The sequence below is a fragment of the Bombus affinis genome, chromosome 1 (assembly GCF_024516045.1).
Source record: "Bombus affinis isolate iyBomAffi1 chromosome 1, iyBomAffi1.2, whole genome shotgun sequence".
Classification (NCBI taxonomy): Eukaryota; Metazoa; Arthropoda; class Insecta; order Hymenoptera; family Apidae; genus Bombus; species Bombus affinis.
This window is the reverse complement of record NC_066344.1, coordinates 10,557,146-10,577,290: the sequence shown is the minus strand read 5'-3', so window position 1 is coordinate 10,577,290 and position 20,145 is coordinate 10,557,146. Positions and strand designations below refer to the sequence as shown.

At 42.0% G+C, this 20,145-nt stretch overlaps 2 protein-coding genes across 3 annotated transcripts in view; one reads left to right on the top strand and one right to left on the bottom strand.

The window, feature by feature from the left end:
• The window catches only part of LOC126918436 (magnesium-dependent phosphatase 1-like), a 210,474-nt gene that overhangs the window by 137,886 nt on the left and 52,443 nt on the right, over window positions 1–20,145 (bottom strand). The gene's annotated exons all lie outside the window — the stretch shown is intronic.
• Window positions 1–20,145, top strand: part of LOC126918366 (discoidin domain-containing receptor 2-like) — a 159,281-nt gene that overhangs the window by 89,970 nt on the left and 49,166 nt on the right. For both annotated transcript variants that reach the window (XM_050726212.1, XM_050726203.1), the window contains exons 4-6: window positions 1,934–2,165; window positions 17,156–17,303; window positions 18,104–18,411. In XM_050726212.1, the coding sequence (XP_050582169.1) occupies window positions 1,934–2,165; window positions 17,156–17,303; window positions 18,104–18,411 (688 nt within the window). The remainder of the gene's footprint in view (window positions 1–1,933; window positions 2,166–17,155; window positions 17,304–18,103; window positions 18,412–20,145) is intronic.

Sequence of the window (20,145 nt, the reverse complement as noted above, 5' to 3'; positions counted from 1 at the left end):
TCCTGACGCTGGCTTGTGAATAATTTATATTTGATCGCAGTGCTGGATGCGAGCGAGAACTGCGTGTTAAAAGTTTTGAGGAAATGGCTTCAGCCATGAATAACGAAACAGTTGAATGGATTTCGTAATTGGCGAGTGTTCAGAAATGTTTCGGATATTTCGTGTTTCTTCTTTTCGCGTTTATGGTTTTTGGTAAGAAATATGCGTAGTAAGTTAAATAATTAATCGAAATTATAATTTTCTCTGTTTCTCGTTCGTTTCGTGCAAGATAAAGAAGCGTGGTAACATTTACACGAGGTTAAGAAGAATGCATGATATCGTGAAATGAAAATTTGTGAAAACGAGGATCTTAAGGCAGGTCAAGTCAGCCAACATAGTCTGATTCGAACCTAATTTCATAGACTAATTCTCGTTAAAAACTAGAAATGAAATTTGCAGGAAATGCGGAAGAAAGAACGAGAAACGCATACAAAACGTTCTGTGTTTTATGCAAATGGGATTCGAGTATTCCGCGTAAGATTCTTTCGTCCAACAACGCAATTTCGTTGTTTACTTTTCACCGTTTTTTTTTCTTTACTATTAATTATTCGTAATAAGCGTAAAGGGAGAAAACGAGAGAAATACGTTAATCCTAGAGGGTGGAAGTTGGGGCACCCGGTCCCACAGGCGGTGAAGTTTCGCGAGGGTACGAAGATTTTACGGTGTTATGATTATTCTACTCGTTTTTAATTTCAAATGAGCCTCGCAGCGCTCGTGTCGCTGTTTCTTTTTTAATGACGATTGAAATTGTCTGGTCTGGGATAGCAGGGGTGGGAAACCAACCTGAGAATCTCAAAGTTTCTCGAAACGTTGTAATTTTCGTGAGAAAGGAAGCTTCCTTCTATACCGGAGAAAACTATTTGCTACATTGCTTTATGGAGGAAACATGGTACGTCTTTGTCGTGGTTAAAGCGCGCTAAGGGTTCACGTGACAAAGATGATTTTGAAAGTTTCCAAGTATCACTTATACTTCTCCCGGGCTATCTGCTCGTGCTGGATCCCATTAAGTAGTTAAACTCGTGTTTTTCCTTTCTCTTTTTCTTATTTTTTTTTCTCCTACTTCTTCTTTCTCCTCGTTACTTCGAGAGTGTATTTAATGTGCAAGATCGAGCAAGAGTAAGCCCGAGTCTAAGAAGTTGCCGCTGTAGGGTGCTCAAATTTATTATTGGAATAATGAAAGTATTAAAAGTTGCCGATGAACGAGCCACCGTATTACGATATCGGAATTTAGTTTGAAAATCCCGGCTAACCGGCTGGATTGGGAAGGAGACGGTTGGTCGCCGGGTATCTTCACGTTTAATTAATTCGTTACGTTCGCCTTAGTATTGAGAGACGAGGTGAAAAATAGCCGATCCTCGCGAACATTCGAGAGCAGAAACGTCGAAGTTCACGGAATCTCCCAAGAATGTTGTGTCTGATTACCCCGATGCTTGAAAACTTCTTCGAGCGTGCCTGGAGTTACAACCCTCTCGATTGCGTTTCCTTTAACCTTTTCTCTCTTTACACACTTTCGCGTTGATTTACGAATATCAGGCTTCTGTTGAAGCTCGCTGGTTCGTGCAACGAGAAATGACAAATAAAAAATAGTCGATAAATTGTTAGTTTTAGAATTATCAATGATTAAGAGAACGTGTATCAAGAGAAATCTAAGATATAAGATGAGAAAGATGTGCAAGAAATACATTCCGAGCGCAAAACAAGCCCTGTTCCGTAGTTAAAAATAAATCATAGAAATTCTTGAAGATTTCTATATAAAAAAAAAGCTCACAAAATTTATATCGGAGAAATAACAAATTAATTGTTACCACTCTGACGGTAGATTCTAGTGTTAAAGAAGCAAAACCCCTCAAGTTCGAAAGGATAATAACCTGCGACGTTTAACCATCTGTTTCAGATTAAAAGTGGAGAATCTGGGTGGCGCTTGGTGTCCGAAAAATCAGATCACCCAAGAAGCCCGAGAATGGTTGGAGATCGACCTTCATACGGTTCACTTGATCACGGCTACCGCTACGCAAGGTCGCTTCGGCAACGGTCTCGGTGTTGAGTATGCAGAGGCGTATCTGCTCGAGTACTGGCGACCGCGTCTGGGCAAGTGGGTTCGATACAGAGATATCAAAGGAAAAGAGGTGAGTGCCCTTATCTCTTCCGGAGCTCCATTAACTAATTTACTGACACGAAGTCATCTAGTTTCGATATACCTCTCAGACTTTCTCGGACTTATCACAAATCTAGTCGATCTATTTAAGTTTCAAGACTAACTGAATATACGTGAGATGGGCTGTAATTCGCTGTACAAACGCGTTGCGGAAGATTCCGCGATTAAACATAAATCGCAGTGATAAAATAACTTTTTGTCGTACGAAGCTTCGCTTCGTACAAAAATATTATAATTGAACGTTAATCGAGTACTTATGCATCCCACTAATGCATTGCGTAATTGCTTTCGTTGCACGATATTAATTCATACGTCCGATTATTTCTGCCGTTCGATTCAATGTTATGGTAATAGGCGTTGTATCATTCGTAGAAACAGTTAAGTACTGACATAAAGTAATTTTATCGTTTCGATTTGTTTCAAGCCGCGCAATTTACCGATTACATATATACGATACTACCTTTATAGGTTTTTCTGCGACATAATATAAACGAATTACGTCGGAAGATCGGAAGGCGTAATAAAATAATCAACGCAGAGACCGAAAGATCTCTAAAAGGGTACACGATATTTTACCACGAAGGTATCAAGCGTACAATGAGATACGGAAAAGGATGAAGCGATTAAGATACTTTGTTGTTTTTATATTCGAAACGAGTAACTTTCCAAACGAAAGCAAAAATTGTTCGTAACATTGAAAATATTTATTTAACACCCCCGTCTCTGTTAATACGTTTTAACGAGATTATTTAACGTTTCAATTTCGGAATATGCTTTTCCTTCTGTTAACGAGCGTCACGATCAGTGGCACCGATCGTTGTAACGTTTCAAAGAAGCCAAAGGGTCGCCAGCGAAAGTGCACGCGCAGCCGCGAGATTGATAAAAACAGCTTACGATATCGTGATTTATGAACGATTCGCGCATCTGCTCGCCGTCGATCGGCAGCAGCTGCGCTCGTAATAGTCGAAACCGAATTGGCAGGCTGGTCATTGGCCTGAAATAATAATTCCGTGACGATTAAAGCGGCGTGATTGTTATTCCTGGTTGTGCTCTTGAAGCGCAGAAGCGCGCGCCCGGCGAGTAGTACGCGCAAGCTTCGAGCGCTCCGGCCTATGATCAAGAATCGAAGACCAGCGGGAAGGATTATCCCGCTCGAAACGTAAGCAGCTTATCGCGAATCCGTAAGCTAATTTCGTACCGACGATGTGCCACTTTGTCGAGGCCCGTACCGAAGCCGGAGCCCTGCGGTCTTTGTGTTCCTGAGTTTCGCCAGCGGCTTCTGAATTATACAGAACTTTTCGAGAGGCTGCGGATCTTGGATTTTTCCCTGGCAAAATGTTAGATTAATGCTCGAGTTCCGTTGAATCTTTAACGTTTGCCGCTAGAACTACTGGTCGAAATGATTAATTCGTAACGTTTCGTAGGAATTTTATGGATTTACAACGATTTTCAGGCATCTGTATGGTTCCTCTATTTTTTGTAAAATATTCAGACGAATAAAAGCTTGCTTCTCTTCTTTCGTTATACGTTTTTTATCTCCTTGAAACAACAGTTTTATACTTTAGTTTCCCGTGGTATTATGTGGCATTACCGTTTTCAATAATATTGGAAAATGCGCGTTACACACGACCCGTATGCTTTCAATTTCGTTAATCGCAAGTTTCAATAATCGTTTCTTTCAATTTTTCTATCATCGTGATGAAACAACCGATGGACTATTTCGGAAAAAATATCGATATAATCTCCGAACGCTCAATTCCTCTTATATTGCACATCTTTCTATACAAATAGTATCTGAAATATTTTCTAGTATTATAAGAAACAAAGAAAGTATTTAGGTACTCGAGGTACTTGATTAAGTACCGTTGTCAAAACACCGCCTATATATCAAAGTGTAAATCGAAAGGGTTAAAAGCAAAAAGATCGCGTACAAATAGCATGAGAATCCTCGAACGTTTTAACATCCTGCCGATGAACCGATCGCGTCTCGAATAAACCTGTCAATGTCCCAATAAATTTCAAGCTAGATTAAGCGTGCAACTAAGGAACTTATCGAAGAATTAAGAGCACTTGAAACGGCGGGAATAGCACGACAGAGAATATACCGGGGCTGTTTCAACAAGTACCGGTTTAAAGTAGAAGCAACGTGCAGACTAGCAATAAGAGACTCGTAAGGAGTTCGCCAAGGGCGACACGATACGTTTTTACCAAACTTATCGTCCTTTGGTTCGTCCAGTGTTTATGGACTTCGTCGGTATGGCCATTACGACACTTTAAACACGATGTGTCCCTCCGGGGCGCGATTTCCAACTGACGTGACGGTCATTAATGCACGAATGGGGTTCTCGCTTCGTTTTACGACGCTACCAACGATACGCTGCCAACGAAAGGCGGAATGAAAAAGCTCGGCAGGTCAAATTGCCTGGTCTCTCGATCGTCTCGGTATCTCTGCTGTCCGGTCTTTGGGATCTTATTAATATTGATGGACCGAGGCGAGCCAAGAATCGAACGTGCCAAGGGACCGGCGGTCTCGTCTGCGAGCCACGATGGTTTCACGTCGCGTGTTCCACTTCGTGATTTCGTGTAAAGACTAATTTCGACGCCGATAACGATCGCCAGACTACTCTCGAGGCACGCTTGAACCATCGTTCCTACACTACCGAACCGATAGAAATTAGCGTTGAACGTTGCACGTACACCGAGTATTCCGCTTCGTGATTTATAGCCTATCCTGAAACGTTCGCTTTTCTAACGGTTATAGTTTCCAACAAAACTGCGGCACGTTAATCCGATCGGATATTTTCAAGAAGGTGAAAAAGGTTCAAAGACACGGCAGACTGTGTGGGCGAAACTGCGATTTACCAAAGCTATCAACAGCATCGAGGCTCAAAGAAATTCTCGAATCAGGATATCGAATTACTCGCCGGCAGATATCGTCATTAAATGCAAATCCCTGGCTACTAGGCGTCACAGGATTAATCATCCCGTCGTCGTCGCTGTCGTCGTCGTAGTCGTAGTCGTCGTTGTCGTCGAACTTTCACGTTCCGGGGGAAAAAATTCTGCCCTCGTAGCCAGCATGCAAAATAGAACTGTAAATTTTCCCGAAGGCCGACCAATCGCGAACCTTCTGTCTTTCTCTCTCTTTTCGGTAAATCGGTTATCCGATCGGCCATCTCTATACATCCGCTGTCCAGTTACTGCCTTATTAATATTGATGGACCACTTGCGCCGGCGCTAATGTAGCAACGCCAACAGACTGCACAAGTTGGCTCTCGGCTTCTCAGGGCGACGCCTTCCCCGTCACGTGTTCAACCTTATGATTTCATGCAAAGACCAACTTCCATCTTCAGACTCATGATTATTCACTGATTCGCGACCAAGCTGTCCCAATTATCGGTCTCCGGTGGGATCTTCGTCGGTGTAACGAAGTCCATCCTCGTGCTTGTAAATTGGACGATTACAACCGGTTGAACATCTGAAAATCGAATAACATCTTGATGATTGAACGGTTTCCTTTTGCGACGAAGATCGTGCGCGTTTCAAGCAAATAAACGACGATTTATTAAGTTAACGCATAGGTTCGCGTATTTTTTTCTAAATACAAAGTACTCCACCATTATTCATCGCTTTTTCCAACGCTGACAACTTTTAGATCTTCTTCTCCGACACGCTCGTCGAGCCACACTTGTAGTTTCGCGTCGTTGCAAAAGGAAACTCTACTTAACGCGTTTTCGATGAAGCGAAAGAAAGAGCAAAAGTAAAACGGATGTTGGATGACTTGGCCGGGTGAAGCGACACATAAGGGTGTTATAACCACGCTGCGGATATTTGATATTTTTGCGAATATTATTTTAAATACAGCCATACCTTTATACATGCTGTAAAAAAAAAAGTGAAACGTGGGCAAAAATTCATTTTATCTACTGAATATATTATTATATATACCTAGAGCACTGCACTTTGAATATATTATATATTTTTCGTAGTACGCGCATTTGCATAAAAATCCACAATCCAGTTATCACGCATACATTTTATAGAAAATGAGAAGTTAGTATTTGCGCGGAATAAGAGAAACCTTGACCAGAAATGTAATCTTTTGAGACGTACCCTCCTAACCGTGAAAGCGGACCAACAGATTCCTTAATTACTTGCGGACTCACGACGAACCTTCCTCGTCAACGAAAGCCGAATTTCTTCATTTTTTGGCCGTGGTTCCCACGACATCAACGTGTACGCTTAACTCGTCGGAATTTCTCGGATATTTCCACGAAATTATCCATAGAAGGGAGAGAAAAGAGTGCTCTCGAATACCGTGCGCCTCGCTACGGCGCGGAAGCCTCAAGTTTTCAAGGCAGCCGGGTGCCATCCGTGTTTCGTGCCTCGCGTATAGGTTACCGCTAGAGCGGGGAAGGCAGGCAAGAATGTCCTCGTAGCTGTTTGCGTATGCGGCCGTGCAAGTTGTACCGCGTAATAATAATTGTCACCGAGCCAAAGACGGTAGCAGTGTTGCTTCAAAAGACCGCCAGAGGTAATTAAGGCTCCAGGCGCCAACAAGCTTCTCCCCTCTGCCAGTACCGCGAATGCGAGTGCACGTTCTCGTTCTGGGGCAAGAAGGAGGCCTGCTTTTCTCTGGTCCTCGTATTTGATAACGAACGGCTGCGCTGCATCGTAGTCAGCGGAATAATTAAATGGCGTTTTCAAATGGCCGAGATTTTTGTCGATTCTATAGCAATTTTTGCGATATTTTTTATAAATGGTAGAAGATGATTAATTATTAATTAGAAGGGATGGCAGAAAGTTGGAAATTTTTTTTGGCGGGTTTTGATGTATTCATCGCGTTTGATAATTGAAGTTACAGCGAGTTTGTAGCAGTCTCTAACGAGATTCTATCCACTTTTACTTGTTCGGTTACTCGTAATTAATGGAATTGATGAGAAGTTAGTATCTTTGTGTAAAACGAATAAGTATAAGTTTCGTTCCACTTATTGAGTTTAATGATCCAAGTAACAGCGAGTCCGCTTTTAATAATTCAAATTGCACTGTTGGCGACAAGAGGTCGCTGTAATTTTCCAGAATTATCTTTCGATTCGTTTAAAGTTTATACTCAACCCCAGTTCGGCCAGTAGTTTTGGTCTCTTTTTGGCAAAGGTTTCATTCGGATGCCGCGAACGAAACGATGATTTCGCGATAAAAGGAAACATTCTTTCCCATTCAGCTACTCGTGCCACGAGCAACGATCCGAAACTAAGTAGGGAGCGATAAACGCGACGTGTCGAGATTTATTTCAACGACACGAAGCGTTCTCGCGGCTGATTGTCGGATTATCGACGCGCTACTCCGCGTGTTCCCGTTTTAATCGACGTGTCACGCCCCTCGCGAACGTCGTTCTCTTTTCTCATACGAAAAGACCAACAAGAACGAACAAGGAAAAATGGCAGAGAACGTATGGAAAAATAGAAAAATAGGCGTTCCACCGATACTCGAAGCCCCTAGAACCGTTCTACTTTTTGCCTTTCCTCCATTGCGATAGTTTTTAATAAGCACTGACGTACTTCCCGTTCCACTTTCTGTCTTCTTTTTTCTACGACCGCCATTCTGCCTCGTTATTTTATTTAGTGCAACGTAAGCTGTTAAACCGGGATTACATCTTTTGATAACCGGCCGTCCCGCGTCTGCAAAAAAATTCCATGCCACCACACGAATATGCAAAACCCTGCTAGACGATATAAAAAGTACCGTTCAGTGTTTTATAGAGTGGTTCGTGGAATAAAGGGCCTTCCAACTGGCTCGTACAAAATTCTTACTACACATTTAGAAAGTATGTTCGTGTTTAAAAATGATTTATTCGAGAGTTATAGCAGGACGATAGAAGCGAGTAAAATGAAAAACACTTCAGTTTCTAAAAACTCGTTTTCTTATTCAAATATTAATTTCGAGCGAGGCTTGTAGCTCAACGCGCGCTTCGTCACACTTTGCAAGAAATGTAACTGGTTTTCTTAATGTTCGTTTACCCCAACGTTAAATCGGTCACGATCAGCGATATAATTTTGCTCGGCCTCCTAAATCATAAATAAATCCGGATTTAACATCGCACGATTTTTATTTACGAAGCCATGTAAAGCTCTTGACAGTACGAAAATAGAATGGAAGATAGGCTTCGAAGGCATTAAAAATGCAATTTCGAAAAATTCCTGAAAAACCAATATAAAGTCCCTCAAACGCTATTTCGGTGTCTGAAGAACTACATTATCGTAAATGAAAGAACTTTCGAAGGAGAAGACGATTTGTTTGATTTCAATTTTCCTTTCACGAATCCGTAAACATTTGCAATCGAACGATCGCGCTCGTCTTCGATCTCGGAAAGATTAAATTCCTATAACGCTTGGCCAAACCATTCTGATACGTAATCCCTTGAAAACCATTTTCTTTTCAACCTTCATCAAAATTAACCTTTCGAAACACTCTGTATCTTTTTATCGAGAGCTCCCAGCGGGACGATACGGTTGCGTAATGTCGGTCCACAGAGGGATGTCACGGCATTAATTACCCGTATTTTAATGGGACGAAAATAGAGAAAGGATCGGGGCAGGGAAGATCGGCCGGTTTTCGCAAAAACTTCAATTAATCAGAGTGACCCGGTTTCGCTCTCAAAGGAGGCGGCCGTGTATCCCCGTGTACGGCAGCTTTAAAACGACCCTTAATCATGCTTCTCGGTAGAGTACAGTGACCCTCGACACTGGAGGGACGCTGTCGTTCGTTTGCCCCTTCTCCCATCGTCCACCACCCACAATCCACCGTTAACATTTTCCCTTTCACGAACGTTTTCTAGCTCGCGATTTTACTATGACAAACTCGCCACGTTGTATCTCGAAACGTCACTTAATCACGGAGTTCCACGTACGTTGCACCGATACATAGGTTGCACGCACGAGGGAGAAGCGTCGCGTGCGCGGCCATCTATCTTTGCTCGACAATTTATACGAAAAGTTGCGCTCTGTTCGACCACGTTTAATTTCCACCAGTTAGAAGGGAAAAGTACCGAAGAAGAAAAACGCGATGGTGGCCAGTAACGTAGTGAACAATACGGACAACCACGTCCAACGACAGCCGGTGATGGTTAAAACTGACGCGTCACGCGAGTCATTTCCTAGACTCGTTTCACCGTCGAACGTCGCTTCGTAAAATCAACGAGTTCGTCGACTTGTCGCGCGAAACACTCGTCGCTAAGCGAGATGGCGTGCGCCGTTCGCGTATATGGAGTGTCTAGAGATAGACGATATAGTTGATAAGTATAAATATCATATTATTAATCAAAAATATTCAGAATTTCGTGAGTGCACGTGCACTTAATGTTGGACAACGGGCGACGAAATATCTCCAGTGTAACTTCTGACGATATACCGATAACATCTAGATGGAATTCAATTTTCTAGAGAACAAAGCCTACAACAAACGAATTCTATCTTACATTTTATATTCTTGTCTATAATGTAACTTTGCCTATCGTACTATCACCCCTATTCGGCTTAAAGAGAATCAAGTACACGTATAGCCGCAAACTTGCAACTCTGATTCTCTTCAAAACGGAGCCTCAAGCGGGAAACCTTTCTTCCCTCTATCCCTATAATTTTTTCATGAAGAATAAGCAGCTGCTCGGGTGTATCACCAGGCTGAAAGCACCCTATTCGCCGATCGTTCAATTCGTCATTATCGTGTCACGCAAACAACCACCTCGAACTGTCAGCTTTTCTTCGTGTGTACCTCGACCCGTGACGCGGGAATTCCGTGTGGAAATCCGATAATTACGGAAAGGGATAAGTATAGGGGGGTGAAGGAGGGTGCGTGAGGAGACGAATGCCTGCGTGTCGACACGCAAGCTACGTTGCGTTAGTTCCCAGTCCTGGAACCTGGCTAAGCCACGATTCCACGTAAATCACGCGCTCGTACGCACGCAAACGCACGCACACACACGCATACACGCGCGCACGTACACATGTAAATGGTAAATGGCGCGCGATGGGGTGGTGGAAAAAATAAGGGTGACAGGTCGACGCGATATTGCGGCCGGTGTGTAATGTTAGTTATAATGTCGCACGCACAGGAAGCCGGGAACATTAGCGAAATGTTGTCCGCGTGATAATTCGGCCGCGTCACGGAATACGCGCGGTCGAAGCTTTATCACGGCCGATTGTTATTCTAACCGGTACCATAACTGTTTCTAATGGGCCGGATGAAGCGAGGCGCGCTTCGACGGAAACCAGATCTTCGCCCGTTGCCGGAGATACCACCGGGATGGATATCGAACCACGGACAGACTCGAAAGTTTAACCACCACCGGTCTACGCGGCGGGTATGCGAAACGCGAAATTTCCTGCGATGAGCGAACCGTGCAGCCGTGCTCGTGTATGTATAGGTACGTGTATTTTCAGAGTCTACCAAAAAGCTTGCCAACGTTTCCGAAAATTAAACATCTGTGCGATGTTACACGCTGAAATTTTACAATTGTCGAATACTCGAGGGAAAGTATCTCAATGGTCTGCGGTTTGCGGCAAGAGTAATACGATTAAGAAAAGCAAATTTTTCGGAAAGTTTGGAACAAAGATTTTGAAATATCTGAATTACTCGAGTAATTCGTGATGGAAAAGTTTGCTTTCTTTTATGATTCCCTCGATAGTTTTCTAAACCCAGTTTCTCATTCGTGTTATTCGATAACATTCGACAAATAGCATTAACTTGATTCGGTAAAATGACGACAATGTCATCCCACTTAATATCTCGCTTTAACAGTTTTAATTGTAACAGATATGTGGAAGTAGAGGATTTTTGAAATATGTCACACTCCTAGCAAACAGGTGATATGATATATCGCATATTGGATTACGTATTCGAACCGTCAAATTGTACGAAATTCCTTGTGGAGCAGCGTTCGTCGATTTAACTCGTCGATTTAACTCGTCGATTTACCGCGAATACGATGTTTGCATTCGTGTAAAAGGTAATCAGCTGGATCTGCAGATATATAGTTACGAGTAGCGGTGGGAGGCAAATAAGTAAAACGTTCTCGTAAAAATATCGTTCTATCGAGAACCGAAAATCCAATAACATCGCGAGTGTAGCGGTTCACGGAAACGCTCGTCCATGGTACGCGACGTACACGCTCCAATGCAATAAATTTCTTTTATACGCCGACTCGATAGGCAAAAACGGTCATGGGCATAAGTTATAGGTACTTGAAAATCGCGTATCTTAAGTGGAGGACGTTGGAACGCCTGGCTCACCGAATTTTTCCTCCAAGCATCTCTTCGGGGATAAGCGATCTCTTTAGCGTTTTCCCGTACGTTGCTTCCCATCCATATAAACGGAATCAAAGTTGCTAACTTTCGATCGACAGCTCGTCCAAGCCTATGAGGCTAAACGATTTTCAGAGAGACGCGAGTGTCTCGACGACACAGGAGTTTCGAGTATCTCGATTCAGCGAAATCTATTTCTACTTTTGATTCGTCGTTGTTAATATTCTTACGAGCAAGCTATTCTCGTCACTCTCAATCTTTTGCAATTCAAATGAAATAAAATGGATGTTAAACTTCAGTTTTCACCGTGTTACATTTTAAAGCGTTTGAACGCTTATAGATGCTGTAGGAAAGATATTGAAATCTCGCTAATACTGTAACGAGACACGATTATCAAGACTATATCGGTAAAATTTGAAACAAACCTGAAGTTACACGATATTCATTGCAAGTTTGAATAATCAATTATTCGCTATATAAATAAATCATAATATTCAGCGAGACCATCTTTCATATTAATTATATGTTTGAGCTCATTATTCATTCCGTTTTTTTATTTTTGCTCGGTGAACGTGTGTTTGCGATAAGTGTCTGGTAACTTGGACATACATTTTCGAACTGTTTTCAGATTTTACCGATATAATCAGAATTCGTACAACATACATTGTATATTCATACAAATTTTTTATGATAAATTTTTGTGAAAAATATTACAATACTTTTCTGTAACAAAAGGAATATTATGTAAAATCTATTCCAGTATCATTTTGCTAAATTCCTTTCTAGTAAGTATATACAATAATTTCTCTTGTATTTGTGCTCCGAATCTTGAATTTATTTTCGATCATCACACGAACGAAAGATGATCTTTATTCGGTGGCTTTCAATTAACGTTCGGTTGCTCGATACGATGTTTACATTCAATTTCCTTGGCCATAAAAATGAGGACTTGAATAACGATGTTACTACAAATATATCTTTATATAGTATACGATAGATATAGCTGGAGACAAAGAGGTAAAGGTGGATACATTGATTCCGTAGCGAGACAATAATAAAACTCGTTCGAGGCTAAACAATCGCTCTTGAGAAGCTTCCGCGTCGTTTGCTTCTTTAAAAATACATCGCATCTTTGATAGTCGCAGAACGAGACCACGATATAATTTTATAGTGTTTGCATGATGAATGAAAGGCCAACAAAACAACGGCTATCTTCGCTGATATTGTCTCGTGTCCCCGAGTTATTAACAAGATCAACTTGCTTCATACGCCTTACAATCTCACTTGCTTGATACGTAATAAACTCGTGGTAAACGTTTATTTATCTTTTTTTTTTTTTGTTATCTGCGCTTCCATAGAGTGCTGCTATAATTAAAGAAATTTTTTCAAAACATTTCGACGTTACAAACACGTTGAATTATTCCAAATACTTTTTTAACTTCTGCAGTTCCGTTTCTTTAATTCACGATTTAAATATCTCAGGAAGAAAGGTGATAAGTTTTATCTTGTTGATCTTTTTATAATTAAGAAAAAGTGCATCGTAAAGAACAGTCTGTTAGGTTCAACGATGTAAATCTTTTAACAGTAGAAAGTAAATCCACAAAATTTTATGAAAATATCAATGGGATTACTAGCGTATATTAATCTCTTTAGTATTGAAAATGTTCAAGAAAATAGACAAAATATATAATTAATTCAAAAAACCAAATAAAAACATAGTCTTCCTGTAACAAAAAATTATTGTCTAATAGCGTATTGAATTTTGAAATTGCTCCCTTCTAAGAACAAGAGATTTCACTTATCACGTTCTTCCCCTATCACCTTCATATACAAAATATGAGGAAAAATAGAAAATAAACAGAAATGCTTAATCCACATTTAATTCACAAACAATCAACGAAAGAATATTAATGCCACGATGGAATTGCTCCAAACATTTTATCAGCACGCTTTCCATTATATCGATGATAATGGTCAGACGAAAGGGAACAGTGGCAGATAATACGTATCACACGAGCAAACACTCGTGAACCGGAGAACCCCGAACAATAACGCAGATCGATATCAGCTATAATTGCTCAGCGCTTAACACTTGACCCCTGTGCGCATGCACTGGCGTGCTACGCATGCACGCACGCACGCACGCATTCGTGCATCGAGAGGGGAAAGTAAAAGTAGCAGGAAATCGCATTAGAAGGGCACGCGACGTCTCCCTCTCCATCCCCACAGCTTTCCCTCTTTTCCTGTAAACGTATTCGGTTGTGTAAACGTAGTAGCGAACAGGTAGAGTTGCAAGGTCGTCTAGCGTTTCGAAGGTCTCGCGCTGCCAAGGTAATGAAAAGTAATATCTACCCTTTTCAGTCATCGCCCTGAAGGCTAATGCGCGGAAGAATGGCGTGCATCTGTTCAATGGCGTCGACCCTCTCGAAAGTATCGTACTTTGTTCGGTGTTTATCACACGAGACCTACGACGTATAGCAGACGGTCTGGATATATGCGGAATAAATTGCCTCGTTGACATTTCAACTTCGATCGTGGAACGAACGAGGAAGTAGAATGGCATGCAATGGTAGAATTTTCGGTATTAGACGTGATTTATTTTTCGGCCATTAACGGTGATTGTATAAAGATTAACTTAACTTGGATTAACGAATTCAATTGTCTGAACCCGCGCGAGAAAATGGTATTAGCGAAATTTCACAAGTCACAAGTTACCAGTTAGCAGTAGTTAAATAAACTCTCTTACGTGACAGCAATTAATTTGACGATGAAATAATTTAGATCTTGCGACTAAATTTTACAAATTGCGAGGTAGTAATTTCAGTGCAAAAAGAGTAAAATTTCATTTATCCGAGCGTATCAAGCGATACATACGTATAACCAGGATTCGCATGATAGAAGTTTAAATAAATTTATTCGATCTGCGAATTTATTTAATCGACCGTAAATAAAAATTCCGTTCCAACGAATACAGTTCCACTGCGTGTATATGACTATGATTACCAATTTCAGTGTGACGTCAAGAAGAAAGAAAGCAAAGGTCGGGAATATTCTGAGAACGAATCTTCGCATAGGCGATAGATTTAGCGGATCCATTTCGAGAAATTAAATTCTGCTCGCACGTGGCAATCTCATTAAATTCCAAGGGAACAAACTTACGCTTCTACGCCAGTGGAAAGCGTGGCAGAGGTGATGGTGTAACATGCTACCGGTACGGGTCCCTGGATGCCCGAAATGAGAAAGAATCGACCCCAGACAGAAGGGTGGGTTGCTACTCTGCGTTCTGTAAGGTATATGCCGACCAAGAAGTAAGGGTTCACCTCGGGGAGCGCTTTCCAAGTGGCAGTTTCTCGAAGGAAGCGATGACCTGCAAGCCGGCTAGGACCAGCTTTGGGGTGGAAAAAGCCTAAAACTTGCTCTCCGGCGCTGAAAAACCTTAATTATATATTTATAAAGAAAAGTCGATATGTATGGCGGGCACGTTCCGTATTCAACGACCCGTATCCGTGTCGTACTCGTAGAAAACATTTTTGGTACGGTTAGGTTAATAGAATATTTCTGAAAGTTACGTCATATTTATTGAATGCGGTACATTGTAATTTATTTACGTACGCTGTATCCTGAATTTATATTACATATAAATGATCGGATTTCCAACGAGGTATTGTTTCAGTCCTTTTTGAAATTATAAAACTTGCAATAAACGTATTATTTTTTCCCGAAGAATTCAACCTGTTAACCGCTTTACCGATTTGATGATATTTTTAGAGCAAATCTACTTCCCTCAAAATACAATGAATGTTAATGCGAAAAGCCCAAACAAACAAATTACAATGCAAAGGGAGAAAAGAAAAATGACACTTGGAAAACATATCGTAGAGAAATTCTATCGGTTAACAACTACCTTTATCCCGCTAAAATGCTGGTATCTCCCCTAGCAAAAAATAAAAGTATCAACAGCAACATTCGAAACACGCTAGAAACAGTGGACCAAGTAATCCAATATCAGGAAGAGCAAACAGTCGACCAAAAACAAGGTGGAAAAGGTATTTCAATAACCGCGCAAACAAATCGAAAGAAACGGCCTCTCGGTTATACATGGAGTGACGCCGGTGGTACAAAGGAATGGAAGAGCGCGGTGGGAGTAGAGGCGGTAATAGTAGTCGAAGTCGATGCTTAGTCGTACCAAAAAGAGACAGAGGCTGGCCGATGGTACGGAACGTGTATATGTTAAAGGGTGGGAGAGATAGGAAACGTGCACAGAATGTGTCGTGCCAGCCGCAAAATGCTCCGTCACGCAACTGTGTTGCACGCTGGGCCGCAACACACAAGAAACTGCCGGTTTGTCCACACATCCACGTAGATTTATCCGCTCGCCCCTTGTGTATCTACACGTGTATCCGTGTGTCGAGGTGTGTACGACGTATACCGTGTACACAAGAGTATCTCCGTGGCGGTAGCTATCTACTCGCCATGGGCAACGCCACTTCGCGTGATCTCCAGGGACCTTGCACCCCTTTTCCACCTTAGAGTTTCTGCACGCCGTCCACACCAGCCTTTCCCAACGTCAAATAAACCGCTTATTTTATTCATAAATCCACAACGTGAAATCAATATTGCATCACTATGTGCACGTTTCAAGACGTAGACATGGAAACGTATACAAGGATATAGAGGAAACGGAATGAGAGAGATAAAGAGAGAGAGAGAGAGAGAGAGAGAGAGAGGAGTATCTGCAATATGTTCGTCTCCCTGACGAAGATCAGAGAATGCGGGCGATGGACGTTTAACTCAAACCCTCGGACTATATCTCTCTTGCTATATACGTCTGTCGCTCTTCCTCGACCTGTCTGTGCCTCTGTGATCCAACCCACGTCGATTCCCGGCTCGCTTCCCACTCTCTCCCTCATCATACCTAACGTGGTGGAATGTGGGATGAAATTAGTCCTTAGCCCCCGTCTGATGCGATGGAACGCGGTGTCCGCCCTGTGACGGGATGTCCACGGTCAGACGATGGTATGCCAGTATGTGCCGAAGTGCAGAAACGCATCTTCCCGGTGATATAAATGTCATCACGAGCGAGGGAGGTGCTTTGACAGAATACCGTACGGACAGAAGAGGGGCCGAACTTGTCGCAGACACATTGACGCGCGCCGATTATAGCTTTTCCCATTGCCGTCGCGTCACATACGTACGTTGAAAGGTTCGCGCATGGGAAAACGGAAGGATCCACGTCGAAAACGTTCCCCTCGTGAACCATTCGTTCGAAGCACGTCCCATTGCGAAACATCGCACCGTGTCGCGTGCTGTTGCTTTTTGGTTTGGGTTAAGTTCAAATGTCTTTGGCTTAGGTGCCGGAAAGACCTAAAGTCTGACCAAGCGAGAGTCAGAAATTGCTGTACGACCGACGAATCGTCCCGGCGATTCGTTGAAACTTTCCTCGATGCTGTTCGAGAGTTGAACAAAGTTAGAGTGTCCCTGAGTGACGTATATGTTCCTAATGATCTAAGTTGAAGGTATCTAGGACAGTGGGGTGAGAGGGAAAGGGGAAAGAAATAGAGAGAGAGGAAATGCCACGTTCTCTCACGAGGCTGAAACGACAGAACTCAAAGGTTAGGCCGAAGTCCGGAATTGTCCTGGTCTTTAACCAAGGTTTCCACGGTTACAGGTAATACAGGGTAACACGAACACGTATTTGGAGTCCAAGCACGAGCTGGAGCCGCCTCTGTGGGCGAGCAAGATCCGTTTTCTGCCCTACAGCCATCACACGCGGACGGTTTGCATGCGGGTCGAGCTCTACGGATGTTACTGGAGCGGTAAGCTGTTTGCACTCTCCAATTTTCGTTGAACTTGCCGCCGCTTAGAATACTCACTGGACTGTCCATTAACCCTTATGCCATTGCCGTGTGCGCAAATTTGCTTTTCAGAATCTTGCTTGTACAATTATCCCTTTCTTCCTTTGATGAACCAACATCGAATTAAACGTTTAACCAAACGGAAAGGTACACACCAAGTAACATAGACCTACTATTGTATCTTGCACGTTTGCAACGCGTGCGAGTCCAATTAATTGTGAATTCAAACGCCTTCGGGTATTTTGCCAGACTTGCATCGACTGCGTTCTCTCTCTCTCTCTCTCTCTCTCTCTCTCTTTCTCTCTCTATCTCTATCACTCTTTCTTCCTTGCATGCACGCGGGCGTATGTCAATGATTGTCATAATAAAAAAACTGCAAATTTCTACGTTTAAGCGAAATCTTAATCAACCAACGATGTTGCTTCGGATAAAATATCCTTTTAGTTTCAACGTTTAATTGAAAACGTCCATTATTCCTCGTATCATATTCCATCGTACATATTCCGTTAATTACATTCATGCGGTATCAAAAAATTAACATCTACGGATTGTATATTCATTAAAATATCAGTATACGTATTTATGTATCATTAATCTTTGTTCCTTTCACTGCATTGTCGAAACTCCGAACGTATCCCGTATCGTGTTTCTATACGATCATAACGATGTCAGCCGACAGAGTCGAAGCTTTTACACGAGTCATTAAAAGGTGGAGGATGACCATTCAGCAGTGACTTTACACCTTGACCTCCTGATCGCAGATGGCGTGGTATCCTATTCGATGCCGCAAGGTGATAAAAGGGGTAATGGATGGGAATTCTTCGATGCCACCTACGATGGACACTGGGACGGAGAGCTACGACGTGGACTGGGCCAGCTGACAGACGGCAGGACGGGTCCTGATAACTTCAAACTGGGATACTACGATAACGATCGCACGCAGGGATGGGTTGGATGGAGAAACGACACACGTGGACAACCGGTCGAGATCAAGTTCGAATTCGACAAGGTTAGAGAGTTCTCGGCCATCCACATCTATTGCAACAATCAGTTCACCAAGGATGTTCAGGTGAGTGTTTTACTGATCGTTGAATTCTTCGTTCGTTAATCGTTTCAGAGCGTGGTAGTAAAATTTGGGACCAGTTTTATCAAAAACGAATATCTTTGTCGTTTAGTTAATTAACGATATTTATTAAAGTACAATATCGTGTACATGTAACGTCGAGCGTGAGAGATTTAAGAAACAACATCGTGTTTCATTCGCAATCTTCTTTCACTTAATTTTTGCATTATTAAATCACCCAAAGTTTTATGGTTATGACGGAGAATTTCAAAAGTTTGTATAATATTCTTTCTATAAGTTGCTCTCTCAGATTGTACAATCTTACGAACTTCTATAGAATTACGATAATGTACTCTGTACGAACTGTACAAATTTTTTCTCATCGCCGACTGTACATAGCGCACCTCCGCAAGAATCTATTATTCTAACACATTTTCCATACCTCGCAGTATTTCTCTGCTCGCCTTAATTACCTCCAAGTTATTTCAAGATGGCAATTTAACGCGATTACGAAGAGGCCGTTGACTCTGACCCTCGGCGCGACGTGAATCTTTAACGAAATTCCACAAGTAAAAGCGCTGGAAAACATCATTCGATGGTTGAAATAAAAGATCCGAAATAAAATTCCACGGTGCCTTTATAAATCGTGGATCTCGGTAAAATAAAGATAAAGTGGGAATTAAGAAGGAACAGGTTTTACGTCTAATTACGTATCCACGCCCTTGTCACCAGCGTAAACACACAGAAAGCGAAATCGTTTACCCTCGCTTTGGCGACGTTATTCCTGCAACCCCTGTAAGGAATGCGCAAGCAGCGCACGATCAACAGGCTCACCATCCACAGTTGTTCGAGATCCTTTTACCGTTAGCTCGCTCTAGCTTGGTCGTTTCGGAGCGTCTCTTCCTTTTCCGTATCCCCCCACGGTTGATCGAATATTCCACTCGACGCTTTATCAGTCAGACGCCGGCTGAATATAAATACAATTTGAAACGGTAATTCCTGTAGTTGGGTATCTTCGAAGCGTGCCTTATTGGCTAGATCGCGCGATATTGCTTAAAAGCAGCAATAATCGGAACACGTGATCTCTGTTATTAAACAGCCCAGCGACTTACTTTCATCATCGGCGATCTAGCTTTCATTAGCATATGCTTTTAAGCCGAACGCATTAACGCTCGAATTCGCTCCCTTTTCGCTTTCAACGTTGGTATCGTGAATCTTTATGCTTCTTTGCCGGTCATTCGATTTAACGAAAATGGTCCACTTGTATAAATAGGAATTATGTTAGATTGCTACATGAAAATGTCAGATAAATTATCTATATCTACTGCACAGGATCTGCGAGAAGACCAGTGTCGTTCGATACTTCTTTCGAGTTTTAACTTATTTCCTATGGTCGAATAATTCTTAATGACAAAGTGATATTACTATGATAGTATGATTCTGTTACATGATTATACATTACGAATACAGACTTAAATTGGAAGATTTTTCCGGTACGATAATCTATCGCGTTTTAACGAAAAGTAAAGAACGTTTCCTCTTATTACATTTATATTCACTACCAAGCATACGACTGAATCAGGATGAATCATACATGCTGCGAGACAGCCTGTATATAAAAATTCCACTACGTTACGTTTGTTAACAACGTTACGAACGATCGTCGTTGGGAAAGAGCAGAGTAACGATATGACTGTTACTAATTCATTCCCGCTTCAAAATGCCATGAATTCGAGACGA